Source organism: Anabrus simplex, chromosome 5, assembly GCF_040414725.1.
Source record: "Anabrus simplex isolate iqAnaSimp1 chromosome 5, ASM4041472v1, whole genome shotgun sequence".
In the NCBI taxonomy this organism is placed as follows: domain Eukaryota; kingdom Metazoa; phylum Arthropoda; class Insecta; order Orthoptera; family Tettigoniidae; genus Anabrus; species Anabrus simplex.
In genome coordinates this window covers 266755471-266781781 of record NC_090269.1, presented here as the reverse complement: position 1 = coordinate 266781781, position 26311 = coordinate 266755471, and the positions used below count along the sequence as shown (strand labels likewise).

At 40.7% G+C, this 26311-nt stretch overlaps 1 protein-coding gene across 1 annotated transcript in view; it reads left to right on the top strand.

Annotated features, from left to right (window-relative positions):
- The window catches only part of LOC136874827 (protein KRI1 homolog), a 170163-nt gene that overhangs the window by 10472 nt on the left and 133380 nt on the right, over positions 1-26311 (top strand). Inside the window, exons 2-3 of the mRNA XM_067148504.2 lie at positions 8582-8902; positions 13041-13225. Of these exons, the coding sequence (XP_067004605.2) occupies positions 8582-8902; positions 13041-13225 (506 nt within the window). The remainder of the gene's footprint in view (positions 1-8581; positions 8903-13040; positions 13226-26311) is intronic.

The following is a 26311-nucleotide window of genomic DNA, read 5'->3' as shown; positions in this document are numbered from 1 at the left end:
AGGAAATGGAATCAGAATATAGAAATAATCAGAAGAAGTTTTGCAAGATACTAAGATCCCTCCAAGGCAAAACTGGAAAGAGAATCAGGAACATTAAAGACAGGAACCAGAAGATCCAAACGAGGCCACGGGACATCCTTGATACATGGAGCACGCACTATGAGGATGTGTTCCGCGGAGACCAGAATTTACAAGACGACGCCGGTAAAGGGGCAGAAGAAGAACTAGAAGAAGGGGAGACAATTATGCAGAGTGAAGTTAGAGAGGCTATCACTGAAATGAAAGTGGGCAAGGCAGCTGGTTGGGATGGAATTTCACCAGAATTGATGAAGTATGGAGGAGAGGCTGTGGTGAAATGGATGACAAGGATATGCCAACAAGGATGGAGTATTCAGAAGATTCCAAAGGATTGGGAGAAGAATGTTATTGTTCCTATCCATAAGAAGGACAGCACTCTGGACTGTGCAAACTATCGAGCAATTTGTCTTTCCAGTGTGGCCGGAAAGATATACTCTCACATATTGGAGAGGAGGCTGAGACAAGAAGTAGAGGAAAAATTGGAAGAAGAACAATGTGCTTTCAGGCCAAGTCGACAAACACACGACCATATATAGACACTAAGAACTGTTATAGGAAAACGACTTAGTCGAGGGAAGGATGTTCTAGCTACATTTGTCGACCTAAAGGCCGCATTTGACTCGGTCCCCAGGGAACAGCTTTGGGCAGCACTTGAAGACGAAAAGGTAACCAAGACTCTCTTATGCCGCGTTAGGAGCATGTACAGTAGAATCCAAGGAGTGGTGAGAATAGCTGGTGAATACTCTACGGAATTTGAAATGGTGAAGGGAGTAAAGCAGGGTGACAGCTTGAGTCCTCTTCTCTTCGTGATCTTCATGAACCAAGTCATTGAATAGTGTAAAAGAAGAACAAAAAGAATTAAGGTTGGCAACTGGAACATGAGACAATATATGTCCAATCTCTGGTCTATGCAGATGACATTCTGATTTTGGCTGGGAAAGAGGAGGATCTCCAACAAGCCCTTACTGAATGGGCTTATGCCTTCCAGGACTGTGGGATGGAAGTGAATGCGAGCAAAACCAAGGTCATGCAGTTCACCAAAGGAGAAAAAGTACAGCTTCAAATCAAGTGGAACAATGAGTATATTGAGCAAGTAGAACAAATTGAGTATCTGGGCACCATTTTAAGAGAGGGAGGAAAATTAGAGGCAGAAATAAACAACAGAATTAGAAAAGCTAATCAAGTTTACTATGATATATACAACACAATCATTGGGAAGAAAGAAATTATTAGAAACACAAAAATGCGGGTATATTATGCTGTGTACCTGCCAACCCTCCTGTATGGTGCAGAGAGTTGGACAATGCATAAAAAACTGGAGAGCCGTCTGGTTGCTGCTGAGATGAGATATTTATGGAAAGTTGCCGGGAAAACTCGAAGAGACCATATTAGAAACACCACAGTAAGAGATGAGCTTCAGCAGGAGCCAATAATGGATGTCATTGAGGGGGGAGGATTGGGCTGGATTGGTCACTTAGAAAAAAGGAAGAGGAAAGGAAAGCAAAGCAGGTGTGGCGAGTGAGACCAACAGGAAGAAGAACACGAGGGAGGCCATGGATTGAATGGGAGGAGTACATCTTGGAACTAATCGGGAAGCAAGGGAAAACCCTGGGTGAGGTTCAGAGAATGGCGCATGACAGAAGAAACTTTAGTAAATTGCTGAAATGTCCCAACGCCTAACGGCACATAGGGAAAGAAGAAGAAGATATGCATCACACGGTAGCAGAAATGAGAAAAAATAAATAATAATGAATAAACTCTTTCATTTTACTACAACAGAACCAGTAACTTCACCAGTTCTGGATGAAATATTTTCCTACCTCTCCATTACTTCCGAAGACATAATATTTGTACCAAGGATGTTCTTAAAATTAAACACTGGTATTCCTTCAAGTGTCCTTGTTGGGCATTTTTTCAGTAAATGCAAAGATGTACTTCCCCTCAAGGACGTCGAGGCTTAGCGATAAGAATTTTAAGAACCAATTAATTTATTTGCAAAGTATATGGCAAATTATTTTAAACATTAAATGTCATTGATTAAAATAAGAATGGTGGGAAAAGGTCATTTTGAAAGTTCCAAGGTATTATGTCTTTTAGTCTCATGTAGTGATGATGGCTACTTAATGTCTCTATACATACATCATCATTATAATACGTTATGCCTTTCAGCATTCAGTCTGTAAGCCTCTGTGACTTTACTAAACGTGGCCACAATCCTCTATTTGCAACTAGTGCTTTGGCCTCATTTAGTTCTATACCTCTTATCTTTAAATAGTTAGAAACTGAGTCTAACCATCGTTGTCTTGGTCCCCCTCTACTTCTCTTACCCTCCATAACAGAGTCCATTATTCTCGTAGGTAACCTATCCTCCTCCATTCGCCTCACATGACCCCACCACCGAAGCCGGTTTATGCGCACAGCTTCGTCCATCGAGTTCATTCCTAACTTAGCCTCCATCTCCTCATTCCGAGTACCCTCCTGCCATTGTTCCCACCTGTTTTACCAGCAATCATCCTCGCTACTTTCATGTCTGTTACTTCTAACTTATGAATAAGATGTTCTGAGTCCACATAGCTTTCGCTCCCATAAAGCAAAGTTGGTCTGAAAACAGGCCGATATAAAGATAGTTTAATGCGGGAGCTGACTTCCTTCTTACAGAATACTGAAGATCGCAACTGCGAGTTCACTGCATCTGATTCAATCTCACTTATTATATTACCATCCAGGGAGAACACACATCCTAAATACTAGAAATTATCTACCTGTTCCAGCTTTGTGTCACCAACCTGACATTAATTTCTCCGGGATTTCTTACCTGCACACATCAATTTAGTCTTCGAAAGGCAAATTTTCAAAACCATACTCCCCCCCTCCCCATGGCACTACAACCCTTGAAGGGCCTTGGCCTACCAAACGACTGCTGCTCAGCCTGAAGGCCTGCAGATTGCGAGGTGGCTTGTGGTCAGCACGACGAATCCTCTCGGCTGTTATTCTTGGCTTTCGAGACCGAGGCCGCTATCTCACCGTCAGATAACTCCTTCAATTCTAATCACGTAGGCTGAGTGGACCTCGAACCAGCCCTCAGGTCCTGGTAAAAATCCCTGACCTGGCCGGGAATCAAACCCGGGGCCTCCGGGTAAGAGGCAGGCACGCTGCCCCTACACCACGGGGCCAGCTTTCAACCATACTCATTGCGCTTATTTTCAAGTTCCAAGATTAGACTGCAGGCGTTCGGCACAATCTGCCATTTAGACCAAGTCATCAGCATAGGCCAGACTGCTTACTACATTTTCACCTAACTGAATCCCTCCCTGCCACTTTATGCTTTCAGCAGATGATCCATGTATATTACGAGGATGAAATATTACAGCCTTCTCTAACCCCTGTAAGTACCGTGAACCAAGAGCTCATTTTACCATCAATTCTCACTGCAGCCCAATGGTCAACATAAATGCCTTTGATTGATTATAATAATATACCCTGAATCCCATAGTCCCCCAGTATGGCGAACATCTTTACCCTCAGTACACTGTCATATGCTTTCTCTAGATCTATGAAACCTAACTGTTTATTCCTCTTGTAGCATTTTTCAGTTATCTGGCGTATACTGAAAATCTGATCCTGACAGCCGCTCTATGGTCTGAAACCACACTGGTTTTAATCTCTTCCTTACTTCCTCTCAACCAATCACCTTTTCCACTTCCTTGAGGATAATTTCACCAACATCATTTTCCTCCTCCCCATGAGCTCGGTTGTTTGCGACACCACCAGGAAGATTTCCTTTTACGTTGAGAAGATTTTCAAAATATTCCCTCTACCTGTCCAGTGATCCCCTGGGCTCTATTATGAGTTCACCAGAATTACTCAAAACACTCTTCATTTCCTTTTTCCCCTCCTTCCTAAGATTCTTTATTACTCTCCAGAAAGGTTTCCCTGATGCTTGACCTAGCCTTTCCATCTTATGGCCAAAATCTTACCACGACTTCTTTTTGGATTCAACAACTATTTGTTTTGCTCTGTTTCTTTCATCTATTTACAATTCCCTGTCTGCATCAGCCCTTGTTTGGAGCCATTTCTGATAAGCCTCCTTTTTACGTTTACAAGCTGCTCTCACTTCATTATTCCACCAAGATGTTTGTTTTTTCCCATCTTTACACACAGTTGTTCCTAGGCATTCCTTTGCTGTTTCTACTACAGCATCCCTGTATGTCACCCATTCTTTTTCTATATCCTGAAACTGCTTACTGTCCACTGTTCGGAACTTTTCACTAATCATATCCATGTACTTCTATCTTAATTTCCTCATCGTGGAGATTTTCCTCCCTTATTCGTTTGCAGACAGATTTCACTTTCTCTATCCTAGGCCAGAGATACTTAGTTCACTACAGATCAGATAGTGGTCTGTATCATCGAAAAATGCCTGGAAAACCCATAGTTCCTAACAGGTTTCCTGATTTTGAAGTCTATTAAGATATAGTCTAATAGGGATCTGGTTCCCGTACCCTCCTATGTGTAGCGGTGAATAGCCTTATGCTTGATGAATGTGTTTGTAACTGCTAAACCCATACTAGCACAAAATTTTAACAAACGCTTCCCATTCCTATTGGCTCCCATATCTTTCCCACATTTACCAATCACCCTTTCTTATCCTTCAGTTCTATTTCCAACTCTCGCATTGAAATCGCCCATTAGCACTATCCTATCCTTACTGTTGACCCTGACTACGATGTCACTCAATGCTTCATAAAACTTCTCAACTTCATCCTCATCTGCACCCTCACATAGTGAATACACTGAGACATTTCTCGACCTAATTCCCCTAACTGCTTGCCAAATCTCCCCACATCATTCGCTCATTTACATGCTTAAGAGAAACTATGTTGCATGCAAAGGTGTTCCTGATGTAAAGCTCTACCCCACACTCTGCCCTTCCCTTTTTAACACCCGTCAAGTACACTTTATGATCTCCTATCTCTTCCTCGTTATCTCCCCTTACGCGAATATCGCTTACTCCTAGCACATTCAGATGCATCCTCTTTGTTGACTCAGCGAGTTGAACTTTCATTCTTCCGTAAGCCCCATTAATATTGATGGCTCCGCATCGAATTCCATTTTGTTTGCCAAATTGTCTCCAACGAGTCCCTTGCCTGTCAAATGGGAGCGGGACTCTGTTACTCCCATAGGTCCGAGGCTTGCTTAAAATGTTCTGAGCTCCATAAATTCATGAAGCAGAAGGCTACCCTACTTACAAATAGTCTTAAGTGAGGATCTCTCCCCTAACAGGTTAAGGACCAACGATGGATTGTATAGTCCTAGCCGCCTGAGCACAAGGAGAACTACTAATGTCTCTGTGCTTTTAAAAAAAACCGCGCCCACACACACACAAAATGAAGTAATATCTTCTCCTTACAAAAGTAATTATAATTTTAATTTTACTGATTACTTGCTTAACGAGCTCGATTGTTGAAGTCGCTTAAGTGCGGCTTGTATCCAGTATTTGGGAGACAGTGGGTTCGAACCCCACTGTCGGCAGCCCTGAAGATGGTTTTCCGTGGTTTCCCATTTTCACACCAGGCAAATGCTGGGGCTGTACCTTAATTAAGTCCAAGACCACTTCCATCCCACTCCTAGCCCTTTCCTATCCCATTCTTGCTATAAGACATACAGTATCTGCATCGATGCGATGTAAAGCAAATTGTAAAAAAAAAAAAAAAAAAATCTATAATGGTGTGGAATATCTATCAGAGTTGCTCAACATGCTCATCATTCATGTTTTCCAGCTCATAGTCTTACTCTGAAGATTGGGACACCTATAATGTTGCTATGAAATCTCTGTCCTCCTAAACCGTGCATAAAAACAATACTAAGTGTGACTGCTCTCCTGAAAAATGTAGTTAAGGCTATAATTAATTATAACTGGATGCGCTAGAGGAAACTTTTTTTTATACCTCACATTACACTCATAAATTCCAACTATCCTTTTGAGTTCAAAAGGATGCAGCTCCCTATAAAAGCCTGTTTTACACTGACAGTCAATGAATCACAAGGGCAATCTTTAAAAATGGCAGGAATTGATTTAAGGGAAGACTGTTTTTCCCATGGCCTGTATTATGTGGCCTGCTCCCGAATAAGTTCTCCATTATATTTAGTGATTGTAGCACCTGATGGACAGACTACTAATGTACCATAGTATGCGAGATCCTGACATAATTATACTGCTTTGTTGATGATGATGATGATGATGATTGTTGTTTTAAGGGGCCTAACATCGCAGGTCATCGGCCCCTATACTGCTTTGTAAAATATCTATCTGTTATTTAAATGTACTCTATATATGAGGGCAAATCAAAAAGTAACACTTCCAAGTTATGGCCATTTATGAAAACACCTACACATAGGCAACATGGCTATGACAACATACAATTTAATTTCACTTTTTCACATAGTCCCCAAGAGACTGTAAATATTTCTCGGAACAGTCAACCAACTTTCCAATTCCGGATGCGTAGAAATCACCCCCAGAGCTATGTAACCACCTGGAGACAGCTGCTGTCACCTCCTCATCGTTTTGGAATCGTCGTCCTCCGAGATCTTTTTTCAGCATACCGAACACATGATAATCGCATGGCACTAAGTCTGGACTGTATGGAGGATGTTGCCATACCTCCCACTTGAATCGCTGGAGCAGTTTGGACATTTGGCGGGCCGTGTGAGGTGTTGCGTTATCATGCAATAAAATCACAGCGGTGCTCAATTTTCCCCGTCGTTTTTCTTTAATTGGCTTATGCAGCCGGTTCTACATTTGACAATGTGAAGCCCAGTTGATTGTTGTGCCTTTCAGCATAAATTCCATGTGCACCACACCCTCCATGTCAAAGAACACTGTCTCCATTACCCGTACCTTTCCTGCTGAAGGTTGAACCTTGGCCTTCTTTTGTGGTGGTGGTGTGGTGTGGACCCATTCCATCGATGTTCTCTTTGTTTTGGGGGTGAAGTGGTGGACCTACATTTCATCCCCTGTGATGATTCACCACAGAATACTGTTGCAGAAATGCCAGTGACAATTGGAAACATTGTCCCTTGTGAACATTGGTGTGTAGACATGGGACCCATTTTTGACACAGTTTACGAAATCCAGGGTGCTGATGAACAATGGAGAACATACTGCCATTTGAAATGTTCGCCATGCTTGCAATTTCCTGCAGTGTTATATACAGATTCTCTCTGATGGTCCCGTCCATACGCTCAACATTTGCAACGGTACAGGACGTTGCGGGCCAGCCTTCGTGATATTCTTCCATGAGAACTGTGTGTCCGGCGTCAAATTGGTTACACCACTTTAAATACCTGGGCGAGAAATTGCATGCTCAACATATACAGCAGGGTTTTCACGATGATTGTCTGTGCAATTGAGCCGTTTAGCCCATAGAAATCTGATCGTTTCACGCACCTCTAATTTGGAGTGAACATCCAGTTGATGTGCCATTGAACCTAAGCCCACTATGCACACACAACACGACAGGATATCACATCAACCTTCGTATCGGATGTGTCATCAGTTACTGTAGCTTGCTCCGCATTAGCCTTGGTCACGACACACAGCATGCTCTCACGGCGAGCTAGTGTAACTTACTTTTTCATTCGCCCCCGTCTTTATGGTTACTAAGAATAAATTTGTACAGTGTTTGATTATCAAATTAACTTTATGCAGAATTAAACTGAAAATATTTCTTGGCATTGATGAGTAAGTTGTTGTTAAATAGATTCACTACTTTATCCAACCCTTGTCCCGTTTCACTATGGGGTCGGTTATGAGGTGAGATGAAACTGTCGTGGCGGGTTTTTATGACCGGATGTCCTTCCTGATGTCAACCTCATCAGAGGAGTTAATGAGATGAAATGAATGGCGTGATATATGATAGTAGGGAGAGAGTGAAACCTGATGCTGGCACATAGCCTACTCCTGTCGAATAGCACCAAGGGGTCTGCTCAAGGCTTAACGTCCCCATCCGATGGACGAATCACCATCAACAGCATCATATGCCCTCACTCCATATGAACACTGCGGAGAGGTTTGGAATTTAATCCAGGCTTTTAGCACGCAATCTAGTGATTAGAAATTGTATACCACCACCTCCCCTACCCTGCCGACCAACATTCTGGTGGTGAAATTTTTTTCAGCCAACGGGACTCAAACCATCTAACCTCGGTGTTAGACTGTTTAGACTTCAGCGCCTTAACGATCATGGCCACCAGGCAGGCTAAATAGATTCACTAGTATAAGAATAAATTTTACAATATATCAATGATACAGAACAAAAATTAAATTAATAGCTTATAGAATCACTAGCCTTTACAATTAAAACACTCATGAGCAAAGCCACATCAGGTAATGCTAGTATAACATATTCTGTACAGAGTTGTATTTTTGTTGTCTACAAGAAGACATAATTTCTGTATTTATTCCCTTTTTAGAACTTTTAGTATAATATTCTTGTTTCAGTGAAAGATCGTCATGGAGAAGTTGCCCTGAAGAAGCTTGAAAATGATGATGATGATGACGATCAGAGCAGTACTTCTGAAGAAGAAGATGAAAATGCTAAGGAGCTAACACAGGAAGTAGAGAAAGAATTCTTTAGGACACTTTCTTGTTTGAAAAAACGTGATCCTCGAATATATGATGAAAATGTTAAGTTCTTTGATGCAAAACCTTCTGAAATAGAACAGATTGAAAAGAAGAAACATAAAGAAGATAAGCCGCTCCTTCTTCGAGATTATGAAAGGAAGCTGATCCTAGAGAGGGAAGGGAAATTCAGTGATGATGGTAAGTTAAATCTTGTCTATAAATAAACATAATGGAAAAATAGTTGGTTGATTTTAAATATTTTGTTAAGGAGGAAGCCATTCTCTTTCAGTGTCAACTCATGTAATACAACTATAATTCTTCATTGTGTAAAAAACACAAAATTTAACACTATAACATACCTGTAAAAATTATAACTGTCCATATTTTGCAGATACCTATGGTATAGTGTTACACTTTGTGTTTTTGACAGATGGATTAACCATAAGTTTTAAAAAATGGTCCAAATTGTATAACTGTTCTAGAAGGGAATTTACCATGAATCCTGTCGTGTGTCTCTGAACATTTCAGTTTTATTCAATAACAGCAGTTCCTGTGTGTCCATCTGCCTTTTGAAGTCTGACTTAATTAGATATATGCACTATCGGTAACAATAGTGAATAGTCTCTGTCAAATTTCATCTGTCCCCCTTGGCCTCTACATCAGGTAGCGTGTCCAAGGCTGTAGCAAGAAAACGTTACTTTTTCCAGAACCTCTATTTCTAACATTAGGCATTGTATTCCCATTAAAGGGTTCCAGGCATACATTTCATTTGACTTGTTCCACATTTTGTTTCACTGCCATGCCTTCCACCTAAAACATTCTCTCTAAGAATGAAAATCTACTGTAGATCAGTTAATGGACTTGCATCACTAATGGACATAAATTATGATTTTCACTTTTAACTGCTGCATCACTAATGGACATAAATAATGATTTTCACTTTTAACTGCCCAACTGCAACCGACTCAATGTACTAGTGTCCTGGGCTGCATGCTTGAAATGCTCCTTTAACAATGCAATTTTATACACTTAAGAAAATGGAAATTGCAACACCATGAAGGCATTGGTCATTTGTGTTGATTTTCAAGATATGGAATGATGCCATGTAGGTATGTAAACGATCAAAGTTTCAGACCCATTGGATTGTTGCTACAGGTCTCCCCACGTGATTGGTCGCGGAGGAATCAGCTCCAGTATATGGACTCTGGTGTAGCGTAGTTAACTTGCAGTCTGTGCAGTGAGGTGTTCCTCGTCAAACATGCCTCGATGACAGAGAAGAGCACGCTATCAACAACTGTCGCCGTTTGAGAGGGCTCGGATAATTGAGCTGTGTAAGGCTGGATTATCGCTAAGGACTGTCGCTGCACGTGTTGGCCGACAGGCAACTACAGTACAACATGTATGGCAGCAGTGGTCAAATGAAGGTACCCACACTCGTAGACCTGGCACAGGCCCAGCGCGACAGACAACTGTGAGAGAGGATCGCCGCATCATTCGGATGGCCCGGATGGAACCCCATGCAACAGCATCGCAAATTCGAGCAGCTGTGGCACCCCACATTACACAATAAACAGTTGGTAATTGCCTGCGTGCAGCTGGCTTACGAGCCCGTGTCCCTGCAGAAGGTGTTCCATTGACCCCACAACAGCGACTTGTAAGGCTGGCCTGGTGTCGAGAAAGATCGACGTGGGTCGATGAATGGCATAGGGTCGTCTTTAGTGATGAATTGCGCTTCTGTCTTGCCCACAGTGATCGCTGGAATCGTGTGCGCCGGCGTACTGGGGAGAGGGGCCGCCCAGATCTTATTGTCGAGAGGCACACAGGGCCAACACCAAGCATTATGGTCTGGGGAGCTATTGACTTTAATGTGAAATCACATTGTTGAAGGCACTATGACTGCTTGACAGTACATTGATAGGGTACTCAATCCAGTGGTTGTCCCTATGATGGCGAACATTGCTAATGGGATGTTTCAGCAGGACAGTGCCTGGGTTCACACTGCACGCATCTCCAGAGAAGCTCTCCACGACTCACAACCTTAGAATGGCCCACCAGATCCCCGGACCTCAGTCCTATTGAGCATGTGTGGGACATGATGGGTCGACAACTGGCCAACCGTCCTCAGCCACCCACAACACTGGAACAACTGACTCGTGCATTGCAGCAAGCATGGGCCACAATTCCTCAGGAAGCGATCCAGGGCCTTATTGACTCCATGCCTCGACGAATTCATCAATGTATTGCAGCTCGTGGTGAGCACATCCTGTATTGATTGTTGTCCAGACTTGCGGTGAGAGGGACCTGAAAGTGTAATCACCGAATCACAACCGAACACTCGTCCTGCATGTTCAATTGCAGCAATGTAGCACCACTCCTTCTGGGTGTTGCAATTTCCATTTTCTTCAGTGTAGCAACCTTGGAATCATAGAGAGATTGCATATGTGCATTTTTTTACTTTTTATAGAAAATTTAATTATGAATCTTATATATATACTCTTTTAGTCGTTAGTTGTTGTTCCCCGCCCCAGATACAGCATGCGCCAAAACTCAGACAGGTATTTTTTTCCTGGAAAGTTGTTAAAACTAGGCTAGGTAGAAAATGCATTCCACTTTCTTTGTAGAAAATTACATTCTTACTACTCTTGGTGAGCTCCATTTCTTAATAGGACTAAAGGTTCATGCAGCATATTCAACTTTAAAGGTCCCATATGCACAATTTTTCCAAATTGGTGTACTTTTTTAGAAATTTGCCTGATCCCAGATATTATCATAATTAGATATAGCCTGTAATAATATGGAAGAAATAAGCTTTCTAATAGTGAAAGAATTACTGAAATCAGTCAGTCAGTTCCCAATATTACCCTCCGTATACAAACAAACTAACTTCCTCTCGTTGTAATATATTATAGATTGTGTAAATCTATTATACCCTGAAGCACTTTCAAAGGGTAGAGAAGGGTCCACCTATTCAATACCATTAGCTTGTATAATGTCCTATATAATTGGGACTAGTTTCGACCACATATACACCGGGTCATCTTCAGTCACAATCCAATTGGAAAAAAACATATGCTCACATACAATCAATAATAAAGTAAACAGACTGGTATGTCTCAATTTACAATCCAAATTTAAAACATTGATGAAGTCCGAGAACACATCCAAAATTGAAATCAAATGACACATCAAAACTGCTGCGGTTGGTACCGAATTATGTCGTCGCTCCTACAGCAACCAAACGTTTCTGAGTTGATCTGGGAGTTGGCATTCCCATTCTGTATTCTGTGCAATAGTCATATGGTTAATGGTTGTTGAAGGGGAACATTATGGCTGCCATCATAAGCTGTACTCCTGCTCCCTCTCAACAGTCAATCTGTGTTGGTGTCCGTACCAAATGCACACAATTTACGAAGAACATAGAGACAGTCATTTCAAACCAAATCAGACAATAGATCACTATATCTGATGAAAAGGAATACCTATGCAAGTTACAAAGAGATAAGACCTGGTAGACCTTGAGCCAAGGAAATGTGGATGTTAATGGAAATTGACCCATACTTGCCTTGTTTATTTTTTTAATATATATAAAATTGTTGAACAACCAATATTTAAGTATGGAAAAATCTTACCTCCTGCGTGGAGTATCCCTGAGTTATTTTTCTTCCAAAGACCAAATTTACTTCATATTATAACCATTATGTTATAAGTAATACAACTACATCTTTCAGCTATTTCCATCCATATCTGAAAACTGGCTTCACTGAACGGTAAGTAAATGTCTTAATCAGGTGCCTAAAATATTAAGATAACAGTGGAAGACAGTGTTATTATCTGCTGTCTTCATTTTAATGACTTCAAGGTAACTGCTCACAGACTTACATTCAAGGCCCATATGTTACAGATTCCAAGTGTTCTGTTTATGTGGCAGTATTTTATATTCTTGGACTCTGAATCCTATCATTAATTCCATGCACTTCTCAATAAATGAGATTATCGATGTCAACCGTCATTAATGTTCCTTCATAAGAATATAATTAGGTGTATCAATTGATTACTGAAAAAAAAAAAAACTATCCAGTGTGAATCTGACCACTTATCATCCAATCACAATGTTTTTTAAAGGTTTGGTGATTTTAGAAGTTGAATTAGTCAACATTGTGTTGTCATACCCCTAATACTACCAATTATTAATTTCTTATTTGCATTAATGTTTGATGCATTAGCTCTAAATGTAGGCCTAATATGTAAATTACAACTTCACTGCACTTGACTTTGATATATTTATCTGTTTTAAAATACAAGAACTTTAATCACTTTCTTGTTATTTGTGATTCAGACGATTATGATGAGGAAGAAGAAGACAGGAAAGCTATCAAACGGCCCCATTCTCCAACTCACGTAGAAGAACAGAAGGCAATTAAGGAGAGTTTTAAGAATATTCTTGAACATTCTGAAGGAGAAGATGAAGAGGCAGACTGGGGAGGTTTGTTCAAGCAACGTAAGAAAACAAAGGAAGAGCTGGTAAGTTGTCTGTGACAGATGGTGTCATGTTTATTACAATATAGAATTCTGTAGAGGACTCTCTATTATGAATTTAGATTGTTTTGAAGATGATTAATCTAGTACAACGTCCAAAGCCACAAATGGCCCAGAATAGTGGTACATATTTAATAAAATCATATCCTAAAAAAATTGTGAAAACTTCAAAAAAGAACTGTATACATGAAAATTAAAAGAATAGAGATGAAGAATGATGGCAAGGTGACGAAAGAGAAGCACAAAATCACTTTGGCAAAACTCTTCTCCTTCTCTGGCTGTTAATAACTTTAATGCTGAATAGATTCATACATACATACATACATACATACATAAGTTGCCTCCATGGTTCATTCGGCATTGCGTCGGCCTCTCTCTGCTGGATTCCATGGTTCAAATCCCGGTCACTCCATGTGAGATTTATACTGGACAAAGTGGAGGCAGGACAGATTTTTCCCCGGGCACTCCGGTTTTCCCTGTCATCTTTCATTCCAGCAACACTTTCCAATGTCATTTCATTTCATCCGTCAGTCATTATCATAGTCCCAGAGGAGTGCGACACACTTTGGCAGCCAGCACAATTCCTGTCCTCACCGCTAGATGGAGGCTTCATTCATTCCATTCCTGACCCGGTCAATTGACTGGAAACAAGTTGTGGATTTTCATTTTCACATACATACGTACATACATATACCTTTTTTCTTGTTTGTTTGTTTGTTTGTTTGTTTGTTTGTTTGTTTGTTTGTTTGCTTGCTTGACATTCGTATGAAATATTTTATTTTAAAAACTGTAATATTTACACTCACTGATATTGTACAGCTGTCAGAATAATAAGTGGCCACTCTTGAACAGTGAATACATTGTCAGTTACGCTTTAGATCCCGGTGCTGTTACACGATGCATGTTGATGAAGATGCGCAGTAGAAGCACTGAACTACGGTGTTTAAGGAGTTGTTCAATATCTGCTTCTGGTGGACAGCAGTAAAGTGCTCAATTAATAATTCAAAGTTTGAGTCTTTTCAAGTAATCATTTTTATCGTGGTTTCTTTCTTTAGTGATATGTTAGATTCAGAACAGTACACCTGCATAACATTCGTGTTAAATTCTTCTTCTTATATCATTACATTATACTATCCCGTAATGAAATAAAGTTGTGAATTAGAGCTTTATTGACGTTATAATTTTATTGTCTTATTGTTCTTTAGCAATATAAATAATATAAATATTAGGTTTTGTGGCGAATTGGGTCAGTATGAGGGCCGCTGAACGCTTGAGGCGAGCAAATATTATTTCACTGGTGGAAACTTGCTAAACCTCTGAAAGGCATATGCGCGACACCTCAATAAACAGGAACGACACCAAGAGAAATTAGCATATCGGGCTTAGCTTTATCCAGTCGACAGAGGCAGCGGAAGCTTAGCGGGCTAACCGAGAAGGCTGTCCGTGGTAGGTACCGAGTTAAAAAAAAGAATAAGCAAGGAGTGAGAGGACAGAGGATACATACATCGAACCAAATACAAAAGTGAAGAATCAATTTAAAACAAGCTATATTTTAAGCATAAATGACTAGAACAGGTAATATATATAATCAGTTGAAGGATAGGAAATACAAACATATGATAAGAGCTCAGCCCACTTGACGACCAGAATACAATCGAGACAAATAATGATTAAGAATTCTTGAGGATACCAGTTATAATATTCAGCTAAAGCTGAAGACCCGCATTCAAAAGAGAAAACACAATTAGTACCTAATAGATTACACTACATCCAATAAAAAGGGGGGTTTAGTACGCTTCACCATACCAATTAAAGGCCACTCTTACAATCTTTATTTGAAACCTCAAAGAGGGAAAGAGAGCTAAAACACATCGGGAGGAAAGAGAATTACATTACTCAATATCGGAATAAAGGAAAGAAAAGGGGGACAGAGTGAATACGAAAGGAAAGAAAGGAAGAGAGGTGGGGGGGGGGAATCCTTCCAGATTGCTTAAACACTACTACTTCGGTGATGTAAGCGACCACTCGGGCCTGTAGAAAATGTCCAAAAGGTGGCAACACTTCTATCATTCGTCCAAGCACAATTAGTCTTTTAAAGTTATGAAATTGATTAAGATTTTCGGTCAGAAGGACTCTTTTACAATGGAGACCGAGAAGCCACAAAATGATCAATCATTCAAAGTTCAGTGCTTGATTAAAAGAACGAAGGACCACAACAACTTATAAAATTTTGCTCACCCAGTCTGTTGAAGCACGGTGCAGCTATTCACAAATTAAAAGGAAATAACACATCGCTACGGGCCAGCCGCCAGCGAACAGTTCGCTCTCTCCACTTGAGTTAATATGCACTAAATGTCTGACCGTCGAAACGAAGGAATGGCTTGCTGATATACGAAGTGAAGAGATTCGAGAAGTTACTCGACGAAGATCACGTAGGTGTGACGTCACAGCCAGGCAGGAAGAGCAGTGCCGGAGAACAAGCCAGTCAGTAAACAGCTGGGCGAGCGATCAGTAGAATGCAACAGATGGCAGAAGGTAAGATGTCGTAGAACGGTCCTAACAGTTTGGAACAATACAGCTGCATAATATTAGTGTTAACTTCTTCTTCTCATTCTTCTTCTTCTTATTTTTTTTATTATTATTATTCTAGAGGGCGGCGTACAATGGAGATGGCCGCCAGATTGGGATTAATGGTTATCAACGTTGGTAATGTGACAACCTTTCGGCGACCAGGATGACAGGGAACTACACCAGATATAACCTTTGCTTCTGAAGACATCGCGTCTAGGATAACTGAATGGCGAGTGATTGAAGAATATACTGGAAGCGATCATCAGTATATAATTTTTTGTATACTTCAAGAGACTCCGCATCTAAGGATTACCACGCGCAAGCCAGAAAGATGGAACATAGCCACTATGGACAGATAAAAATTCCATGAAGTAATACAGAATGGAATGGACTCTATAATGGATACAGAAGAAGGATAATTGCTAATAAATGCATGGAACACACCATGAGACTCCTCCAGCAAGCATGTGACACATCAATGACCAGAATCAAACAACGGAGAGGCAAGCGTCTATCATATTGGTGGAATGAAGGAATTTCTGAGATGAGGAAACAATGCCTGCGACTCAGACGAAGGACACAAAGAGCATGACACAATGTTGAAGCTCTCCCAGTAGAATATAAAACTATGAAGAAAAGACTGCGAAGTACAATTAAAAAGAGTAAAGCCGACAAGTGGTGGGAAATGTCTAAGGATGTGGACAAAAATCCATGGGGATTAGGGTATAAAATTGTTATGAAGAAATTCAGGATGCTCCCAAGCCCGATCATGGATCCACGCACCATGGAAGATATGGTAGGATTGATGATGAGGCTGAGAAAGAACTAAATAATGGACCACCTTTTACAACTGAAGAATTGATAACAGCAATTAATTCCCTTAGAAGTAAGAAAGCCCCCTGGACCAGATGGTATTCCAGCGGAAGTACTTAAGGTGGCAGTTGAATTATGTCCCCAACTACTGTTGAGATTGTGTAATCATTGTTTGAAAGCGGGAATTTTTAGTTTTCGTTGGAAGATAGCTAGGTTGGTTTTGATCAGTAAAGGGAAAACCGGGGGTTACAGACCTCTGTATGCTGGACACTGCCGGGAAAGGTTTAGAGAAGCTGCTACAGCCGAGAATACTCTCAGCAGTTCGATTAGCTGGCAATTTATCTGACCAACAGCATGGATTTCGCAGAGGTCACTCAATGCTAGATGCGGTGAAGGAAGTGGTGAAGACAGCAGGACGAGCTCAAATGAGTAATCATCACTCTAGAAAGCTGACACTTTTTTGTGACCCTAGATGTTAAAAATGCTTTCAACTCGGCAAGGTGGAGTGATATGTTGGAAGCTTTACAAGAAACGTTCAAGCTACCAGAATATCTCATGCACATACTGCGAGACTACTTGAGAGATCGTACACTGTTATACGAAACAGAAGATGGTCAGAGAAGAAAACGGCTCACAGCTGGTGCACCGCAAGGCTCAATTCTTGGACCAAACCTTTGGAATATCATGTACGATGGTTTGTTATGACTGGATATGCCAGAAGATGTGAAACTTGTGGGTTATGCTGATGATGTGGCTGCCTTGATAGTAACCCATAACCTACAGCTGGCTCAGTTTAAACTGAATCAGGTGATGCGACGGGTTAAAGAATGGATGATAAATCACAAGTTAGAACTCGCAGATCATAAAACGGAAATTGTCCTCCTGACGAGGAAAAGGATTAATACTGTTGTACCAATGCAGATCGGGCAGATAGTCATCGAAACAACTAGGAGCACAAAAATATTGTGTAACACTTGATACTAAGCTTACATATTGGGCCCACATTCAGCGGGTAACAGATAAGGCAGCGAAAACCATGATTGCACTGAGTAGACTCATGGAAAATATCAAGGGGCCGAAATCTAGTAAAAGGCGGCTTCTCATGTCCACTGTCAAATCGATACTTCTGTACGGATCGGAAATTTGGGCTGAATCGTTAAAAATTGCGAAATATCGGACAAGAATTGTGGCTGTACAACGGAGAGCAGCTTTAGGAATTGCTTGCGCATATCGTACATATCAGAAGCTGCGATTCTAGTAGTAGCAGCAGTAGTTCCTATTGACTTGTTGGCTTTCGAAAGACAAGAAATTTGGCTTGCACAAGGAGAGCTAGGAAGGAGACGGGCAAAGGCTTTGGCTCTTAATCGCAGAATGCAACGATGGCAGACGAGATGGGAAGATGATTCTAGAGGGAAATGGACGAAAAGACTGATACCTTCTCTGGGTATATGGGTTCGCCGAAATCATGGTGAAATGAACTACTATCTCACACAGTTCTTGACAGGTCATGGATACTTCCGAAAATTTCTTCATAGACTAGGGCTAGCAACTAGTCCGTTGTGCGTATACTGCAGCGATATCGATGATGTATTACATACTTTCTTTGTGTGTGTTCATTGGCTACCACAAGGAAGATGCTTAGAAGGTATGCAGGGGAATTGACACCAAAAGGCACTGTGTCAATAATGCTACGAAGTCAAGAGTCTTGGGATCAGGTGTCAGTCTACATAGAAAATATTCTGCGTCAGAAGAAGAAGAATCTGGACGATTACGGCAGACAGTAAAGCAGAAGAAGGAAGATGAAGCACAAGATGCATTAAGCACGGCGTCCGTCCTGAAGTAATGCGAGAGCGGTTTCCGGGGCGGAGATAAACGTCGTGGGAAAAGGGAGTGTGGTTTTTAGTGGGTCTTATGAAAGATTTTCCACACTCCCTCGCAAAAAAATATATTATTATTATTATTATTATTATTATTATTATTATTATTATTATTATTATTGTTGTTGTTGTTGTTGTTGTTGTTGTTGTTGTTGTTGTTGTTGTTATTTTTCATACACTTCTCCACAGGAAATATGGATAGTAATGGGGCACGGGATGCACCAAGTGCCTTACATAATTAAAGTATTTACACATTATAATACAAATGTTGATGTACAGGTATATACGAAACTGTAGATTACGGGATCTTCATTCTTGCGAGAGGAACGATCGCACAATATTGCATGTTGACAGGAGGACAGAATGTTGCATAATTTTGTAGATGTTCGGTGGAAGACCCAGTTCTCGCAGACTCTTGTGAAGTGTGTGTGGAATGAGGCCGTTGACTGACAGAATCACAGGAACTATTTGTACCAGTTTCATCTTCCACATCCTCTTTATCTCTTCTGCAAGTTCTTTGTACTTCGAGATTTTTTCACTATACTTCCTGTCAGTGTTGGTGTCATTGGGGATAGCGATGTCAATAATGAAAGTCGTCCCAGTTTTCTTGTTTACCAGTATGATGTCTGGCCTGTTATGGTTGACTGTTTTGTCTGTCACTGCAGCAGTGTCCCAATAAAGCTTAATCGACTCATTCTCCAGGAATGGTGTTGGATGGTACTTGTAATAAGGGATAGGCTCCTGAATTAATTGGTTTTCCTGAGCAAGTGCCTGGTGTATGATTCCCGAGACATGATTGTGTCGTCTCGTGTATTCTACGGGGGCAAGTACTGGGCAGCCCGCAGTGATATGGTCGATGGTCTCGAGATGAACGGAGCATCGTCTGCATTTGTCGGAGAGTACGCTGGTGTCTTTGATGATGTACTTTTTGTAATTGTTTGTAGCTATTACTTGGTCTTGTATAGCAACTGCAAATCCCTCTGTCTCCCCAAATAAGCGCCCACTTTGTAACCACATACACGACGCATTCTTGTCTATGCTCTGTTGGTTTAGATTGCTGTAGTATTTTCCGTGGAGGGTCTTCTCTCGCCATGTTCTTTCTTTCTCCTGCAGGGATACTTGGTGATTTGTATGTGGGTCAGAGGCATTGTATGGATACAGAACAGTGTACTTATCAGCAAGTACTACAGCTTTATGGAGAAGACTGTTTTCTTGCTTTTTATGGAAGTATCTCCGTAGGTTCTTTATCTGATTCAGGAGCATGACTTGAAGATCCAGTACTCCTCGGCCTCCCGATTTTCTTGGGAGAGTGACCCTTTCCATGCATGAATTGGGATGATGTAATCTATAGGTGATGAGCAAAGTTCTCGTTTTTCTTTGTATGCTGTCTATTTCTGTAGCAGACCATTTCAGAATTCCGAATGAATAAACAAGGGTTGGAATAGCATATGTGTTTATTGCTTTAATTTTGTTCTTGGCATTTAGGTAGCTGCGCAAAATCTGATGCAACCTCGATGTATATTTATCAGTGAGTTCCTGTTTGATTTTCTTGTGCTCCAGAGTTGTATTCTGAGCAAATCCAAGGTACTTGTATGTCTCTGTTTGTGTCATTCCCTCAATTAAAGATCCGGTATGGAGCTCGTATGGTTGGGAGTTTGTGTACCGACCACGTTCAGTTGTTAGCAGCTTACATTTCTTTACTCCCAACGTCATTCCCACATCAGATGAGTAAGAGTCTATTATATTCAGCAGGGCGTTCATTTGTGTTTCGTTGTGGGCATACACTTTCAGATCATCCATATAAAACAAATGAGATATTCTTTGTTTCCCATTGTTATATTTAATATCAAATCCAAAACCAGTAGCTTTTAGAAGATTGGATAGGGAATTCATTGCAAGGCAAAACCACAGAGGACTTAATGAATCTCTTTGAAATATACCACGTTCAATTTTAATTGTGTCGGACATGATACATTTATTTTCTGTCTTGGTGCAGAGCATTGTCTTCCAATTGTTCATAGTAACTTCAAGAAAATGAATTATGGCAGGACTGATCTTGTACGAATGAAGTGCTTCTTTTAACCATGAGTGGGGAACTGAGTCAAATGCTTTCTGATAATCTATATACGCTGTGTACAGGTTCCTTTGTGAGTGTATTGCCTGTTGTGTTACAACGGAGTCTTCTTCTTCTTCTTCTTCTTTTATGACCACATAGGATCACTTTAGTCAGTCCGTCGTTCAGGTCTCTTTGAAGGGATTGTTCGGGCTTTGCGGTCCTCCCAGTACTTCTTCAGACGCTCCGATCTTCGTGCCCTTTCCTCAGTTGAAAATGTGCGTGTTGTTGGTTTGTTTTGTGTAAGGGTAAAGCGGAGGTTTGTATTCTTGAGTTTTGTATTCAATTTTATCTTATTTGTGGTGTCTTCTGTTGTAAGGCCTATTTCCTTCAGATCCTCTCTTACTTCTCTGATCCATTTACATCCTGTTGTGGTATTTTTTGAGACGAGATTGTGTTGTACTAGTTGTTTCAGAAGTCTCGAGTCCTGCATCCTCATGATATGTCCAAAGAATCCCAGTCTCCTCTTACGCATAGTATCTGTAATGGGTTCTAGCTCTTTGTCTATGATTATCTGTTCTTTGTACCCTAGTGATGACTTTTTGCATCCTTTCTGTTCCTCAGTCAGAATGTTATGGTTGCTGATATGTTTATACATTTCTTCTGTGAGTATGGATGTAAAATGTTTTTAGATCGTTTGTAGACAAGTTATTGGTCTGTAAGCTGATGGATCTTTAGCATTTCCAACTTCCTTAGGTAGGAGGTATGTAATTCCTGATGTAAGAAATTCAGGACACCCTTCAGGATGATGCATGAGATAAGTGAATTGTTGGGCTATTTTCTTGTGGACGCAAGTGAAATGTTTATACCAAAAATTTTGCATTTTGTCTGTACCTGGTGCTTTCCAACTTCGAGTTCTCCTGACAGCATTACTCACATGGCTTTCTTCTATGATATCAAAACTCATTTCTGCATAACCATTGTCGTTTTTCTCTTCCTTAATCCATGTTTTGTTTGTATTGTGGACTATGTTGGTTCACCAAATACGTTTCCAAAAGTCTTCCGTGTCCTGCATACTTGAAGGTTCTTCTGCCTTAGTTTGCCGATTTTGCTTGAGCGTTCTGTAGAATTAGCCCTCATTCTTGGAGAAAAGGTTGTTTTGCATATTCCTAGCTCTTTGTACCTCCTGAACCTTGCTGCTTTTGCACACAACTTTTGTTTTTGGGTGTCAATGTATTCTTTGACCTTTTCTCTGTGCTCGGGTTCATTTGTGTGGGTGTTGATTTTCCTGAACACATTCCTCAAGTTTCTGTTAGTTTTCGTTTTAGTTTTGTTACAGAGGTATGCGGAAAGTTGACCAATGGTTTTTCTTAGCTCTTGGATATCACTTTGTAATCGACATTGCCATGGTGGAATGTATTCTGAATCTGCGTTCTTACAAGAGCTTCTGGAGATGGGTATTAGATTTTGATTGTTCATCCTAACCACAGTTACTGCTGTTTGTTTCCTCTACACTACTGGATTCTTCTATATACTGCTGTAGGATGTTATTTACAGTACATACAAGGTTTTTGTTCATTGGTGTTCCTCGAATTTTGGGCAGTTTTGGTCTATAGTTCACTTTGAGACCCACGAACTCCGCCATCGCCACTTTAAACATGTCTTCAGCACGACGTGCTTCATCAGCACCTGAGAAATCACCAGTTTCTCTTATTTCCACAGATTTGTCTTCCTGTGGTTATTTTCTTCCAGAATCATCCTGACGAATTTGAGGCATTGAGATGGAGTTGCCTTCACTGCTTGGCCTCGTAGCTAGAATTTTAGCAGCTTCTTCCTTAAGGCTTTGAATTATTGTGGCAGGAAGTCTGTTGTTGGTTACTATTGCACGTCTTTGGTCTGCAACTCTTTGTTCTGTGACAAAGGAGTACCGGAGGAATTTGTCCACAAACAATCTGTGCATATCTTTCCTGTACGTTGTAAGGTCTTTCTCTAAGTTTGTAGTTATAAAGTAGGAGCGCATTACGAATTTATTCACATCATCTGTCCATTTCAAGCGCTGCCGCGGTTTACCTGCCTTGGTGGTCAGCTGAACTTCTGAAACATCTTCGGCAGGAGGAGTAGGTAGCTGTTGAGTTCTCCTAGCTGAATTGTCGGCTGTAGAATTTTCGGGTGACCCGACATGTGCCCACCTGATCAGCATCATGTCACTGGTGGCTTGCCTGCTGTCACGCTCAGCACCAGCTCCAAGCGTGCCCCGACGACCCTCGGGTAGCGTCCTTTTCCGAGGCTCATTTCTATTATTCATTTCCTCCATCAATGATGGGTTGCATTTTATACCTACTGCCAGGATTTATTATTATTATTATTATTATTATTATTATTATTATTATTATTTAATGAAATAAAATTATGCATGTAGAAACACTGTGAACCTTGCTGAACTGTGGGGTTTAAGGAGGAGTCATTTGAGTCTGCTTCTCATGGAACAGTTGTAAAGCGCTCACTCAGTGATTCAAAGGTCGCGAGTTTGAGCATTATTGAAGCTATAATATTTGTTGTGTTATCGTTCTTTAGCAATAAAGAAATACAAATGGTAATTTTGGAACCATACAGGTGCATAATACTAATGATAGATTTTTATATTATTACATTATACTGTCATTTAACAAACCTGAGATGTTGATATCTAAATTCTGATGTTCTTCTGACTGAGCTATACAGGATTATTTTGTTCTGATGCAATTCAGTGCATTTCCAGGACCATTACAACTAGAAAAGTAGCTGGAATTGATAAGAAATCTGGGAATATATGGTACTAAAGACAATGGGTAGGGATATAGTACCATATCTAAAGAACTTATTTGATTATGGTTTGCATGGAGGAGCTATACCAAATGAATGGAGATTTGCTATAGTAGCCCTTGTGTATAAAGGAAAGGGTGATAGACATAAAGCTGAAAATTACAGGCCAGACAGTTTGTGATGTGTTGCATGTAAACTTTGGGAAAGTATTATTTCTTTGTGAAATTAATAACTGGTTCGATAGAAGGCAGTTCAAGTTTAGGAAAGTTTATTCCACTGAAGCTCAGTTTGTAGGATTCCAGCAAGATATAGCAGATATCTAGGATTCAGGAGGTCAAATGGACTGTGTTACAATTTGATCTAAAGCATCTGATAGGGTAGATCATGGGAGACTGCTGGCAAAAATAAGAGTGACTGAATGGGTGGCTGTATTTCTCGAAAATAGAACTCAGAGAATTAGAGTAGGTGAAGCTTTATTTCATCCTGTAATCATTAAGAGGGGTATTTCTCAAGGCAGTATTATTGGACTTTTATGTTTTCTTATATATATAAAAGATAGGAGTAAAGAACTGGAATCACAGATAAGACTTTTTGCAGATGGTGTTATTCTTTATACAGTGATATGAGATTGTGAGCAGCTGCAAAAAAGACCTTAACTATGTTGTGATGTGGACACCAGGCAATGTGTGAGTTTCACTAATATTCTTTATTATTATTATTATTATTATTTTTTTTTTCTTTTTTTCTAGATCACAGTAAACAAATACCCAATTGATCCATTGAATGAGAAAAATAACAGCGTTCAACTTTAGCCAAACACACAACTTCTACTAAAACAAACAGACATAGTTAATATACAGGCAAGACAAAAAGAAAAGAACAGCACATAAAAAAGAAACCTACTGTCCGGCCGAGTCATCACCCGTGGTGAGAAGAAGGCCGCCTTCCCAATGATGACCCGACCGGCCCTGCCCGTGGAGACCTCCTGAAGGCCCCAAGATCTAACCAGATGACAATGTTTTCCCTCTCACCATTCCATTTCATAACGTACCCCTTGGACATGCCATGAAGTCCGTCGGATACTCCGGATATATGACTCCCTCTGATAGGGTCACCCAGTAGTCATCCTCAGTGTTTTCATGTCATGTCCCGCCTAAGTATATTTGTCTTGGGCCCTTCCCCACCCCGACTTCTTACGGGTGAGTCCTCCTCACCCTTGTCCCTCTTTCCTTGCCATCTACACCATCATTTCTCAATATTTCTCCTACACCACCTTCCAGCATAAAATTCAGCCTTAAATAATCACTTCAAAAATACCCAACCCTTACCATTACGACCACCCTTACATGTTTTCCCTCTCACCATTCCATTTCTAAACATACCCCTTGGACATGCCATGAAGTCCTTCGCATACTCCAGATATATGCCTCCTCCTGATAGGGTCACCCAGTAGTCATCTTCAATGTTTTCATGTCATGTCCAGCCTAAATATCTACACCATCATTTCTCTATACTTACTAAACTACATATAACCGAGCTCGATAGCTGCAGTCGCTTAAGTGCGGCCAGTATCCAGTATTCGGGAGATAGTAGGTTCGAACCCCACTGTCGGCAGCCCTGAAGATGGTTTTCCGTGGTTTCCCATTTTCATACCAGGCAAATGCTGGGGCTGTACCTTAGTTAAGGCCACGGCCGCTTCCTTCCCACTCCTAGCCCTTTCCTGTCCCATAGTCGCGATAAGACCTATCTGTGTTGGTGCGACGTAAAGCAACTAGCAAAAAAAAAAAAAAAAAAAAACATATAAACAACAAATGGCCCACGGTCATTTCCCTCAATGAACCGTTGTCCATAGAAGAAAAAAAAAAATACACAAAGAAAGGCCAGCACATTCTTAAATATAAACATAGCATACCACATATGCAATCCCGAAGCAAGACTACACCTTGTACCCACTGTCCTTGTCGACACGACACATTCCATCACCGCCATTGTTCTTCTGCTTGACCTACTCCGAATTGCTGAGTCCAGACAACCTTACCTCACCAGCCGTGTCTGTGTTTACATTCTCCATCTCCTGTTGCAACTTCATCCTTGCTTCATCCTTGCTTAACCATACTTGATCTAATTCAAATACCACGCCGTACTCTACATTGAATTTGCCATCTCATCCACAAACCACAATTTGCCAAACTCTCACAAATACATATAGACCCCTATGTACCACTTCTCCCAAATACAATATAGCCAAAAGTCACACCTTCACCATTTTTTCTTCACCTCCACCTTACAGCAATGAATACACCACACACCCCTCCATCTCCTCAATTCCACAACAAATAAATTTACATAATATACAGTACATACACCATCACCTCACCCTACATTCTCTAACACCCCATTTCATCATACCACACACACTTCATTATTTACCTCTATCATCACCTCTCAGCCAATACTTTAACTTCACTCTTTAATGATTTAATACAACAATAAACACACCACCACTTCTTAATTACTTCTCCAGCACCACATTCCAATAAATAACCCTCCACCAACTTCTCATTATACATCCAATTACTACAACCTTCTACCGTCATTTCTCCATCACCACATTTCAATCTCCACAATCATATCTTTCATCAATAAATAACCCTCTACCAACTACACTTTATACATCTAATTACAACTTCTGACATCACTATTCAATACTCTAATGTTTTTTACTTCGAGTAATCACACACCCTTCATTCCCACCTGTACCCCACATGTCTGTCAATTTTTTATTCCTTCCTGCTTCTTTACCACCTCTCTTGGCCGCTGTTTCATCGCTATCTTCACTCTGTTGACTTCCTTTGCCACCAACTTCAGCTCCCTTGAAGTCCCTTAAGCTTCTGCTCCTCTCTCTGCTCCTACTCAGATCAAGACTCTCCCCAACTTGCCTCTGAACTTGCCTTT